The following is a 13,992-nucleotide window of genomic DNA, read 5'->3' as shown; positions in this document are numbered from 1 at the left end:
TAAGGTTGAAATCAGAAATTTCTTTTTTATTGGCTACTAAAGGTCCTAGCAAGTTTCTGACAGAAGCATAGATAGAACATGGAAACAAATACCTCGCTGGGAATGTCTCCCTGCTTGCCCTAATCTTGACTATAGCAATAACGCGTTGCTGAGTGCTCAAAGCGCACCCTGTTATCTGTGCCAATGACACAATAAGTGGGTGCCGTTCCCAAGGAAGCAAAACATATGCAAACAGGCCCCGTGCACCCAGAGTTCTGGCTGAGGGTTGATGGAGGCTGCCAGGGCTGCAATATCCTTTTTCTGGGCAAAGAAAACCAGTTGTGACCTTCTGCTCTCCAGCAGGGGACCCCACCGGCCCTTGCATCTCATCAGGCCCATCACTGTGCCACCAGTAAGGTTCTCTTCCAGCATCCACTTCATCGCCTACTTTCACAGCATTTCACTGTTTCCTTTTACAGCCACGATACGTAAGATCTGAACTGTGTCCAAACAAGTGCATGAAAACAGGCCCTTATTGGGAGATAAGACAGCAGACAGAGAAAGTCAGAAAGATAGCCGCCTGTGGTATTTTTGTCTTCTCAGCAGGAATTAGTATCAACCCATGTGATACAACCAAGGAAGGGCCCGAAAATGTTCAGCGTTCTTTCTCAGAGTCCTGCCAAGAAACAACCTCCCACCTGCATAATGAATGGCTGAATCTGAAGGGATGCAGCTGGCATAAGAGCTAATATTATTTACAAAATAAGAGAGAAAAACACCCTTTGATATGTTTGGTTGAAAGTGTGCCACTGTGGTTTGTAGAAAGCTCTGGAAGATGTGAAGGGGGTGGCGTGGGGACTCTGGAGATGGGAAGGAGGGTGACTGGCCATCAGGTAGGTGGTGGGCAGGCATGAGGTGGGCTATTACGAGTTCTGCAACTTTCACCCGTGGGAGATCTGGCCTTGGGATGAAATGTTAAATCCTCCCCCCGCTGAAGGGAGCTTTCTTAGGTCTGCCCGGGGGCACCTGGGACTTAGGGTCAGCTGACTTCTGGTGTTGCACGCTCCTGCATTATTCCAGAGCCTTCTCCCACCTGGCACCAGTGACACACAGATGCCCTGACTGCTCCCAGCCCACTGATCCTCCCTCCAAAGGGCAGCCTCCCTCATGTGATAAAGCACAGATACCAAAAGACAATGCAGCTTTCACAAACCACTGAAGACCCTGTTGCATTTGCAGAAACTGACTAACACCCAAACAAAACAGAGTTTTTTTTCTTTCCCCACTTACTCCCCACCCCCCCACCAGCAAATCATCTTTTTTTTTTTTTTTTTTTCAAAGTCATAAGAGGCACAAACAGGTAGCAAGAAGGCAGGAGTGAAGTCCCCCTTCGCTGAGCGCGTTCTGTTGGCCCTGCTGCGTGATCTTTCCGCCGTTCAGGTGATGACGGTGGGGCCCCTCCGGCCGGTTCTCTCGTGAATCTGGGATATTTTCAGCGCGATGGCTATGAGAGGGCTCAGCACTGCCTGGAAAAGGAGGAAGAAAGTCTGTGAACAACTTGAGTCAGTCACACGAGGGCCATAGGATGGGTTTCTACTGCAAGCGCCTGGATTCAGCTCTCATTTGCAGCACACAGACAGTCGTCAGGAGCAGGACTCCTGCTCTCTGGTGCTTGGTTTCCTCTTGCATGAGGAGACTGGGGTCGGCGGCGGCGGGGGGGGGGGGGGGGGGGGGGGGAGGAGAGGGAGAAGTTGATCTTCAAAGTCTTATCCGGCTCCCAAAAGCATTGCTCTAAGATAGGAACTCGCACAACCCAACTACCAGAGCATTGGAGCGTTTTAGGAACAGAGCACTGTGGATCAAGGAAGTTCAGAAAACCCCACATTCTTCCTCTGCTACACACCCTCCCCCACACATACACCCTCCACCCCCCCACCCCCCACATGAACTTGAGGAAAAACACTCATTCTCTCCTAAATCCATGAGTCTGAAGAACCTACTCTCTTGATGCCCTTTGATAGAAGACCAATCTATCAGCTAGTGCTGCCGAAAATAATTCCTCATTTCTTCCCATCATATAACACAGTGGCTCATGGGGCACCTAAGTGGCCCCTAGAAGGAGGTTGGGAGGTTTGGAGGCCTAGGGAGTAGATTCTTGGAAAGGTGAAGGATGTGAAAGGGAATAAGAATCACCTCTTGCCCATTAGCCGCTCATCATTTCATGGGACTCAGGCAGTGTTTTCCAAAGTGAGGAGCACATACAACTCACGGTGATTTTAAGTGGTGCACGAGATTATTTTAGGTGGTGCATGGACATGGCACCAGAACACTGAGAAAGTCGCTCTATTTTCCATTCTTCTTCAATCCTCCTAATTGCATCAAAGAGAAAATCTATTTGCTGCCAATCTGTAACATTTTTACCAAGACAGACCATGCCTCAGGCAAGAGTTACCTAGATAGAAGGTAATACCATCATACAGGATGTTTTTATTGAATTCATTTTTATGGCAAATTTTATTGATCAAGGGATACTGTCTTTTTCCATGGAGAGCACGGATGTAAACTTTCTATAATAAATAAATAGATTTAAATGAAAACAAAGTAAGTCCATTTAAAGACAAATGCTAACATAGGGATACTGGCAGAAAAGAAGTTTGGGAAATACTGGCATAGGGGGGAAAGGACATCATATTGAGGAAAACGAAACCTGTATTTCCTCCCTGGAAAGGGAGATTCTGTTACTTGCAACCTTCACCTATTCCTAACAGAGAGAGGGATGGAGGGAACACATACATTCTAATCAGAGAGCAAGAGCCCAAGCAAACACCCAGGGCATCAGAAGCACGAGCAGCCCGGTGTGTGGAGTGTGGACACGGGGTAGTCCTGAGCCGTAAGTGAGCAAGCCCTGTCTGGAGGGACGTGAACACCAGGGCCAAGTGTAAGGATTGAATTCATCAGGCAAGGGGAGGGGTTGGACGTTTTTGAGCTAAAAAGTGACGCTGTCAGAGCTGTGCTTTGGAACGACTGCTCTAGCAGCAGGTCTCATAGTTTAATACATTTATGGCTAAATGTATCACATTATCTCACTCTATAAAGATGACGAGGTGAAACAGTGCAGATGTAATCTTAGAATCCTCAAGAGAGGTGAAAACCTAGAGCCGTTTCACAGCAACACAAGCAAGTGCTGCTTCCCTCTGGTTCCACTTCCATAAACTTGATATCCAGAAACAGAAGGGTTTCTTTTCCTTTTTTTTTTTTCTTCATTTTGGCCATGTCGTGCGGCATACAGGATCTTAGTTATCCCACCAGGGATCGAACCCACGCCCCCTTCATTGGAAGCACAGTCTTAACCACTGGACCACCAGGGAAACACATCATTGGAAACTCTCTATGAGGAAGACCTTGAACATGAGAACTCCCACCCTGAGCAAACAGTTCCAGGCCAGCCTGACACAGAAGCTGTGGAATTGTCTGCCCTCAAGAAGAACATCGGTAATGATCACCGCGGACTGAACACTACTGAGGTCCTTTCACACATTTTCCAGGAACCCAGAAAGTCTTTAGATGTTTGTAGGACCCTAGCGGATTCTGGGAGAGATCCCTAAAAGTGCTCAAGTTTGAACTTTTTTGCCAGTTTTGTGAAATGGGAGTTTCAAGTCCTAATTAATTTAAGGATCATAAAGTATTTTTTTTCTTGCTCATGTGTGTGTGTGTGTGTGTGTGTGTGTGTATACACAGAAGGCATGGTCTAGAATGAATCATCACACCATGAGAGCAGGAGCTTTGTCTAATTTAGGACTAGAAAAGTAGGAGGCATTGAATAAATATTGGTGGAATAAAAGGATGCTATATCAGTTTGATGAAAAGAAAATGATGAGGCCGATAGAGACTTTTGTGGCCATTCATAAAGGGCACTCTGGGTGAGTGGGAGGGTCAGTAATACCGAATTTTTACCGTCACATTTTCTTTAGAAATCACAGCTTTGATATGTGTGAATCCAAGATACTTTTCTCATTTCATCAACCATGCATCATGGAAAAGAGAGGGGGGGGATTTATTTTCCTGAGGTAATTGGAAAGGCCCTCAGACTGGGGAGTGAGAAGAGGGGTGAAAAATTAGAAGCCTGCAGATGTGAGATTCCTGAGGGGGAGGTGGACACAGCGCTTGAGAAGCGGAGAGGAGCATGGGAGGATCTAATTTGATTCTTTCTTGTCACAGACGAGGAAGCTGAGCCCAGAGAGGAGACATGATTGGCCCAGGGTCACACGTCTGTTTGGTGGCTGAGCTGGGATAAGAACACAGTGATTCTTTGTCTATTGCTCTTTCCATGACACAATTCTGAATATGAGACCATGAATGACAAGGAAAAACAGAGCGGACAAGATGAACTTAAGGGACGGGACGGGAGAAACAGTAGGCTCGTCGGCCCGCTGTAGCAGGCCAGTCCCACGTCAGATGAGGGGTCAGATAGGACTGATCAGCCATCCCCACTGACCAGGAACAGGTGGACAGTGGGGAGACGAGCATTTCTGGTTTTGTGAATGTATTAGAAGTTCCAAGATGACGCTTCGTGAATAAAGGAAATAAACCAATAGAGACTATAATCCATTAGAAATATAGCATCTTTTTTCTAATCCCAGTGCTTCTTAGAGTGCTTGACATAGCTCTTCTACACTCAAGCGTAGGACACAATAAGTGCTCATCCTGCAGCAAACCACACGGGAAACACAGCCATTCAATGGTACCCACACTGCAGCTCCATGCAAGCTTGGAGGTTTGGGTGGCTTTTGCTGTCATCTCAAGTTAGTAAGCCTGGAGAGGGAAATGGAGTCTGTCTCTATTTAAAATTTTGATACTTTGTTTATCATGGATTTTTTCCCATTGGTTTTGACTTTTTAAAATATTGCACTACAGGGATTTCCCTGGTGGCACAGTGGTTAAGAATCCGCCTGCCAATGTGGGGGACACGGGTTCAAGCCCTGGTCTGAGAAGATCCCACATGCTGCGGAGCAACAAAGCCAGTGCACCACAACTACTGAGCCCGTGCGCCACAACTGCTGAAGCCCGTGCACCACGAGCCCGTGCACCACAGCAAGGGAAGCCACTGCACTGAGAAGCCTGCGCACCACAAGGAAGAGTAGCCCCCCCTTGCCATAGCTAGAGAAAGCCCACGCAGCAATGAAGACCCAAATGCAGCCAATAAATAAATAAATTAAAAAAATATATCGTGTTACAATATTTATCTTGAGTACTGAATTTTGTGGCACCCCCTTAAATTCTGTACCCTGCTAACCTCACCCCCATCCTAGCCTTGTTAGGCTTTAATCTGTTCAAACCCGCGGAAGGAAAGAGAAGGTTTCTTCTTTCACTTTCTTTTTCATCTTCTCTCTTGTTCTCTGTTGTTGTTGTTTTGATTCACGTTCATGTAAATTAGAGCCATAAAAACAAACCCCTAATAAATGAACTTCTTACCCTGACCGGCAATGGCCAGGAGAGGTGTAAATGCTCTGAGTGTCACAAGACTCAAAGTAAATAGTTAACTGATTTTTTTGGAGAAAAACAAATCACCAACCAGAAACACAATCACTTATTAAGTAAGATTTGTTCGAATTTGTGGAGGGAGCTCAGGGCTTGGCTGGTCCCAATGAGGACTGGGCATTAGGAGGGTCAGAGAAGTATCCACGTGGGAAGGAGGGCGTGGGGAAGACAGTATTTACCCCAGTTCGTGGTTTGAGGCAGGTAATAAAACCCAGAGAATGCAGATCATTCAACAACATAAAGCACTGACATTCTGACATCCGTAAAATAGGGATTTACAACAAATTTCCCTGATGCTTAGCGGCAACGTGCATCAACACTCCTTCAGGGGTTAAAGATGAATTGCCTTTCTCTCGTGATTTCATTCAAACATTCATTTTTAGTCCACGTGCTATTTGCTTAGTCTCAGGCAGTGGTTCTCAAACTTGAGTGTGCATCGCAGTCACCTGGAGAGCCTGATAAAATGTGGCTTGCTGGGCTCCTCCCCTGGAGTTGCTGCTTTAGGACATCTGGGTTGGGGCCCAAGAAACTGCATGTCTAGCAAGTTCCAGGTGATGCCCAGGCTGCTGGTCCACGGACCACACTTTGAGAACCACTGTACTAAGGTATGCCCATGAATATGCCTGTCGAATTCCTTGCTCCAGCTAAAGACTAGGTGGCCTTGTTTGTATCACAGGAGCCCACCCCCTGGCCATAGCTGACTGAACCGGGAGTAAGTCCCTGATCTACAGGCAGCCAATCCGTATAGGCTGGCCAGTGACCGAGCTAAAGCCTGGGGCAAAACTTGAACTAGCTGATCAGATTTTTCTTCCCTCGGGGGTTTACACTGGTAAGTAATGAAAGAATAAGCCAGTTAGCAGTTGGAGCTAAATTAACCACAAGGTTATAATTCACTAACCACTTTGAGGGCATGAGGCACCATGGTAATCCAGGATTATGAGAAAGCAGAGATTCTGAGAAATATGAAAAATTCTAAGAAATTTAGAAGAAAACTTGGAGAAATAAAAATTAAAGAGGGCAGAGGGAAATAATAAAGAGTCGGTAGAGAGAAAAGGATGGCGTATATCCCAGGAATCTCGAAAGTAAAGATCCACTCACCCCTGCCAGGAGGGCCTGAATTAATAACTCGCTTGAGGTCTAGTGTCTGAGACCTGGCCCTACTCTTGGATTTCTTGAGCTACCTTTGGCCTGTTTGTGCACTAAAATAAATCAAAATTTTAAAACAAATTAAAACAAAATTACAATAAAATAAACACACCCCGAGTATGTTTTTCTTGGATCATTTTGAGGAACCATCATTATCCAGCTTTCTACCACCAGTGAGAAAAAGCTTTTTTCCTTATAGAACTAAACCTCTTGCAAAACTGAAGTTAACTTCCTCCCCAAATCAGCTCGTGGTACCACCTTCCCCTTTCTGCTACTAGCAGATCCTATCAATCTTTCCATCAGCTGGGCTGGAAGCGCTCTTTGGTGAGTCCTTCTCTCTTTTCCCCACATCCAAGCAGTTGCCAAACCCGCTGATGGTATTTCCATAACGGCTCCCGGTCCACCCACTCCTTCTCATCCCATGGTTCCTTCCTTTAACATAGTCCCCAATTATCCCTGGCCTGCAGCAGTTTGCTAACTGTTCTCAGGCTCATCAGAGTATGCTTTTAGGAACCCTGATGTAAAAGTCTTGGATGGTTTCCTAAGGCTACGGTCTGCCTCTCTCAGTATGGCTGTCAGCTTCTTGACAGTTGGGTCTTACCCTCTCTGGCAGGCAGAATAGCACACCTCAACCCCCAAGGATATCATGTCCTATCCCCTGCAATCTGTGAATGTGACCTTATTCACAAAAAGAGTCTTTGCAGATGTGGTTAACTGAAAGATTTTGAGATGAGGAGAGTATCCTGAATTTTGCAGCTGGGCCCTAAATGTAATCACAAGAGTCCTTATAGGAGACAGTCAGAGGGAGATCACATGCACACGCAGAGGAGAAAGTGATGTGATGATGGAGAGAGAGATGCTGGGGATGTGGCCATCAGCCAAAGAATGCCTGCAGCCACCGGAAGATGGAAGATTGAAGAACAGATCCTCTCCCAGAGCCTCCAAAGGTACTGAGTGCCTGCCAATACCTTGATTTCAGAATTCTGGCCTCTTGAACTCTGAAGGAATACATTTCTATTGTTTCAAGTAACCCAGGTTGCGGTAATTTGTTACACAGCAGCCAAAGGAAATGCATACACCCTTCCTTTCCGCAATTCTTCCCCAGCCTTCTACCTGCTCCTTGTCTCACCCCACTGCACCCCTTGAACTGTGACCTCTCAGCCTGAGGCGGCCCACGCTCTTTCCTACTTTTACATGTGTTGTTCTTTCATTGTGGACTAGTGCTGAAGTCCCACCCCATCCCACAAGGCCTTTTTCATGAAATCGCTCTGACCCTCCTAGGAAGGGTCTCTCCATTCTCTGACCCCCTCAGTTGCTTCTCTGTTGTTTTTATCTTGATTTATAGGAACGTGTAGGAGTTTTCTTTTCTTTCCTCTATCACACTTCAAGCAAACTCTAAGCTACCAAAGGCAAGATTTTTCTTAAACATGTCTGTTTCCCTCACAAGATTATGTGTCTTGCCTATAAGAGATGCTTAAAAAAATGGCGGACTTGGGATATGGTTTCTAGTGCTTAATGCAGTGGGCGATCTGCTGAGAAACTACCTTGGGCTATGCACCCCCTTTATCAGGAAGATTCAACAGGAAGAGATGAAACTGTCCATGCAGTCTCCCACCTGCCTTTTCCTCAACCCAAGCAGAGGCCAGGAACTGCTCTGCCTGTGAAGGGTTAACAGGCACTTGGGTGGTTTTAATTAGCTCTCAGTCCTAATGTGGAGACAGGGCTGGGTGAAGTCTTCACAATCCACAGTTCAAAGACAGGAAAGCTGTCCAATTCAGGAAAGCAATAAAGGGAAAAGGACTCTGAGTTCTGGAAATGGTGGGAGCCTGAGCCCCCTTGCATGCACCACTGCTAAGGAAGGAGGGACGTGCTGAGCAAAGGGTGGCCTGTGGCCAGTGGAAAGGACTATTGGGGATAGACCCAGTGCCCCAGACAGAGGACAGGACAACAGCAGAGGGGAAGGCAACCACAGAGACCTGCCCTCTCCCCAGGACGGCATGTGTCCTCTTCCTGCTCCATCCCTTCTGAACTGTTTTATATGATCTGGAAAAGGGAGGGAGCCCCACATGGCCACTGCTGAGCTTCTTGCCAATTCAGATGGGAGTTAGGGATAGTTTTACCCACACAATACAGAAATGTGACATTTCTTGCATCCTAGGAGTCATGGAGCAATAAATACCTGCTATGATTATAAACTTGGAAGCATCCTCTGGCTTTGTTTCTAATACCTCTCAGTGTTGGAAAAGGGTTTTTTGTTTGTTTGTTTTTCCTGAACTCTTTTTTTTTTTTATTGAAGCATAGTTGATTTACAATGTGGTATTAGTTTTAGGTGTACATCAAAGTGATTCAGTTATACATATATATGTATATATCTATTCTTTTTCAGATTCTTTTCCCTTATAGGTTATTACAAAATGTTGAGTATAGTTCCCTGTGCTGTACAGAAGGGAGGAAGTTTCTGATTACATTGCCCTTCAAATCCGGAACACTCACACAATGTAACAGAGAGAGCCAACTACAGGGATCTGTAACTAACTGTCAGGGCCACTCTATAAGGGCCTTGCCCAAAGAAGTAAGTGAGGGTGGAAATCTATGCCAGCTCCTCTTAGCAAGCCAGGCATCCTGGCAAGAGACCACATATTCCCAGAGGAAGGGTTGCCTTTATCTTTTCACAAAAATGCCATCCCCCAGCCTCATCATCCTGTGCATTCCCCCTGAGGGAGACTTCTTCTAATTTGCACAAGGGGTGCCCTAGAGGCTAGATGCTGCCCTGTTTATAGGAGCCCAGATTTTAGGTAACAAAGATGACTAGCGATTTCAAATCCATTCGAGAAGCATCTAGAAGAGAAATTGTTACTGAAAACAAAATCAAATATATTTTTCGCTAATAAAAGTTAATTGAAAATTTTAAACACTGCAAACCTTTTGCTCTTTGTTATAGTACATACACCCATACTGCTAACTTTAATCCCCTTTTCATGTAATAAATCGACCTATCTCCCTTGATCCAAAATGGACCTAAAATTAACCAAAATGAAGAATATGAAAAATGACTATAGATAAATCTGAATTCTGAGCCCAACCCTGAGGGAACCCATTTATCTTGTGAATATCAGAAAACAGGCCTGCATAAAAGCTCTCCTCTGAGGGGGAGGAAGCCATTCCAGGATATAAGCTATGAGATACTCCCAGAGACGTTCAATCAAAGCAAAAACTAAACTAGCATTTTGGGAATGCAGTGACAAGCCTAACAGAAACCACACTGTCAGCCTCCTCCACCACCCTCCCCACCTTTGCAATTGACTCAGGACTTTAGGAGGCGAAAGGCAGCACTTAGGTTGCAAATCCAAAATAAGGCAGAAGAGTCATGAGGCCATTTTTCTTATTTATTCAAATTGGAGTTGCATCTGGTACCACACTTGGAAGGATCGTGTTGGGCTGGAGAAGGAGAGAAAACAAACACACTGGCCAGCATCTGGGGGCAGAGCCGAAAGGTACTAAGCAGAATCTCGGTGGCCTTTCATTGTCCTGTCCTGCAAGCACAGACCAACTTGCAAGAGTTCACAGCTTCCATTCCATAGCACTGGTCCCCTGGTCACCCTTTCCCTTTTCCTCTTTCCTCTCTTCTCTCTTTCTATCCCCCCACCTGCCATCTAGAGCTGCCCACCTCCCTACTGCCACTTGCAACATTGTTACCAGAAATAAACATGTTCCATACACTTGGACCCTGGAGTAAGAACACGTGCCGGGCACCCAGCCAAGGTGTGGTGAATATACAATAGGAATTAGGAGCCAACTTTATTTTCAGTGGTGGTTCTAAGCCCCTGGGGTTTTGGGGTTGTTGGTTACCATGGCATTGTCTAGCCCCCCCCCCCCCCGACTGATGAAAATAGTATTCACTAAAACGAAACGGGAAATGCCACTTCAAAAACATTTTCCAAATCAGGAGGTGTGAAGAAAGAGCATATGTCTTGGAAACCCTGTGCTGCTGAACCACTGTTTGCTTTCAGGCATGGGGCCTTTATTATATTGGATATTCTGAAGCCAATTATAAGGAATAAGAATGATGGAATAGTTTTAAAACACAGCTGCAATGTAGTGAGGTGGATGGACCTAGAGACTGTCACACAGAGCGAAGTAAGCCAGAAAGAGAAAGACAAATATCGTATGCTGACTCATATACATGGAATCTAAAAAAATGGTACTGATGAACCCAGCGACAGGGCAGGAATAAAGATGCAGATGCAGAGAAGGGACTAGAGGACACGGGGTTGGGGGGCGGGGGGTGAAGGGGAAGCTGGGACGAAGTGAGAGAGTAGCATAGACGTATATACACTACCAACTGTAAAATAGATAGCTCGTGGGAAGTTGCTGTATAACACAGGGAGATCAACTCGATGATGGGTGATGCCTTAGAGGGCCAGGATGGGGGGGGGGGGGTGGGAGGGAGTCGTGGGAGGGACGGGATGTGGCGATATATGTATAAATACAGCTGATTCACTTTGGTGTACCTCAAAAGCTGGTACAAGAGTGTAAAGCAATTATATTCCAATAAAGAGCTTAAAAAAATGGCTGCAAATTCTTTGGGATTCTTCCTATTAAGAGGTGGGGTCTAGTCCCTCTTCCCTTGAAACTTGGCAGGCTTATTCAACCAATAGAGTCTGGCAGAAGTACTGCTCTGTGACGCGTGAGCCTGGATCACAGAAGCCCGGCAGCTTCCCCATACCACCCTCAGCAACGTTATGTGCAAGAAGACTGACTATCTTGAGACCAAAAAGGTGAAGAGGCCTCCAGAAGATCCCAGCTCCCAGCCATTTGAGTCACTCCCAGTTTTCCTAGTTTTCCCATTGGAGACCCCAGACATCATGGAGGAGAGGCAAGCCAGCCCTCTGTGCCTCGTTCAAATTCCTAGCCTACAGGGTCCATGTGCTGAAATCATTGCTGTAGGCTGCCACCAAGTGTTAAGGTGATTTGTGAAGCAACAATACCCAACCAGAGCAAAAGGTGAGCTGTCTAAACAGGGCTTTAGGCTGATACATTGTTGACCATTCATGAGGTGGGGGAAGAAGTTAAGCCTTGAGGACAGTGCGAGAATTTATAGTATGTTGGTTGAACGCATGGATCCATTAGGCCCGGGCTTAATTCCATCTCCAGCACTCACTAGACAAGGTTCTTAATCTCTCTGTGCACCATTGGTTTTTTTCTGTGCATCAATTTTGAAATTGGGATGCTAATAATAGTTCCTGCTCCACAGGGTTGTTGTAACCATGAGATGAGATACAGCAAGGCCCTCAGCCCTCCCCAGCCCTGCACCTGTGGCTCTGTCACCAAAGGCTGCTGGGAGGCCTCACCCTGCTAAATATGCATCTTGCACATATGACCATCAGGTAATTTCCGCTCTTGCCTAAGCAGTCTCGGAAGCCAGAAAATGTTATGCGTCCTGGCTGGGTTTATGTCATAGGCAATATAATTGGCTCCACAAGACAGAGAATTGATTTACTGGCTTGCAGAAGTCTTGGGAAAAGGAAATGACCCCTTTTGCTCTCATCTATAGTTTATGCCTCAGGTTCTGAAGTTTTGATTCTTCTTGAACAGTTTTTAATAGCTGGCACTGAGTATGTACTATGTGCCAAGCACTATTCCAAATTCATGTATTGAGTTACTCTTTACAATAGTCTATGCGGTAGGTGGTATTCTCCCCACTTTACAGGTGAGAAAACTGAGGCTCAGAGGCACTATATAACTTGCTCAAAGAGACAGAGCTGGGAACTGGCAGAGCTGAGCTCTGAACCCAGTAGTGCCATGATTTTAACTGCAAAGCTGGACTGTATCTCACTACCCTAGACTGCTCTTCTACTGAGGGAGAAGTTTCCATTTTCTGAAAATTTAAAATGTTTGTCTTCATGACTTTACAGTAGTAAAACGTTTCTCTGTTCCAGGTACACCATTTGAAAACTACCTTTTTAAGAACTGTGAAATACCGAAATCACAGGGAAATGCATAAAAGTTCCATACTTGAATTACATGTGAAGCTGATGCCTGTACTTCTGGGGCCCTCATTGAGCATTTGAGTTCTACATGACCTCATCAAACTGTCTTCCTAGTTAGCATGACATACTATCAGCACATTAGCCTATGTCTAAGATATTCCTTTAGCAATGCTCTTTATTAAAGGACTTCCCTTTGATTCCTATCTGTAGAATGTTTATCATGAACAGATGATTTTACAAGTATTTTATCAAATGCTTTTCTGTATCCACTCTGTTATTACTAACTTCATTGCTCTCGTGAAAATACTCTATATTATTGCATTCCCTGGTATATAATTAATGTTTACACATGTTCCCAGTGGCATGAAAAGAATTTATATGTTGGTGCTGTTTGGTGTAGTATCTATGTAAGTCCATTAAATAGGGCATGTTAACTATGTAGTTCAAATATTCCATAGCCTTACTAATTTTTCTATCTCTTTGTTCTAGTAATTCTTGAGAGGGGTGTTAAAATATTCTGGGGCTACTGTAGATTTCTCTACTTCTTATAGTTTTGTCAATTTTTTGCTTTATAAATTTAAAATTGTTAGGTCTTCCTGCAGGAATTAAACCTTTGATCATTTTGAGAGTCCCTCTTTACACTTAGCAATACTTTGGACCTTTATCTGGAACTAACAGAGCCAGATTTTTGGTTGTTATTTGTATATCTTTTTCCAATTTTTAACTTTCCAATTTTCTGTATTTTTATTTAAAATGTGTCTCTTATAATGAGCTTATATTTGTCTTTTTTTTTAAAAATCCAGACTTTGTCTTTTCCCTGGAGCATTTAGTTCATCTATATTTAAAGTAATAACAAATGTATTTGTGTTTAAATCTACCATCTTACATGCTTTTTATTTGACCAAGCCTTTCTTTCTTCTCTTGGATTGATTTTTTAAGTTATCTATTTTCCTCTCTTAGATTGGAAGTTATAACCTTTCTATTTTTTGTGTGTGTGATGGTTACCTAGAAACTACAACATGAATCTTTGACCTATCAAAGTCTAATAATGATCCATACATTTACTTTCCTCCAAAATATGCAAGGATCTTAGTATTCTCACAGTTCTTTGAGCTACTGTAGTTACATGTTAGTTCTTTATTTTTTTATTTTTTTGGGGGTACACCAGGTTCAATCATCTGTTTTTATACACATATCCCCGTATTCCCTCCCTTCCTTGACTCCCCCCCCTCGAGTCCCCCCCACCCTCCCCGCCCCAGTCCTCTAAGGCTTCTTCCATCCTCGAGTTGGGCTCCCTTTGTTATACAACAACTTCCCACTGACTATTTTACACTTGGTA

General features: G+C 44.7%; 1 protein-coding gene across 3 annotated transcripts in view; it reads right to left on the bottom strand.

The window, feature by feature from the left end:
- The window catches only part of PGM5 (phosphoglucomutase 5), a 178,958-nt gene continuing 164,966 nt past the window's right edge, over positions 1–13,992 (bottom strand). For all 3 annotated transcript variants that reach the window (XM_057724740.1, XM_057724741.1, XM_057724742.1), the window contains exon 11: positions 1–1,505. In XM_057724740.1, the coding sequence (XP_057580723.1) occupies positions 1,416–1,505 (90 nt within the window). In that variant the 3' untranslated portion in view covers positions 1–1,415. The remainder of the gene's footprint in view (positions 1,506–13,992) is intronic.

Source organism: Hippopotamus amphibius, chromosome 2 (assembly GCF_030028045.1).
Source record: "Hippopotamus amphibius kiboko isolate mHipAmp2 chromosome 2, mHipAmp2.hap2, whole genome shotgun sequence".
In the NCBI taxonomy this organism is placed as follows: Eukaryota; Metazoa; Chordata; class Mammalia; order Artiodactyla; family Hippopotamidae; genus Hippopotamus; species Hippopotamus amphibius.
Note: the sequence above shows the minus strand (reverse complement) of the source record. Positions and strands in the feature narration are given on the sequence as shown.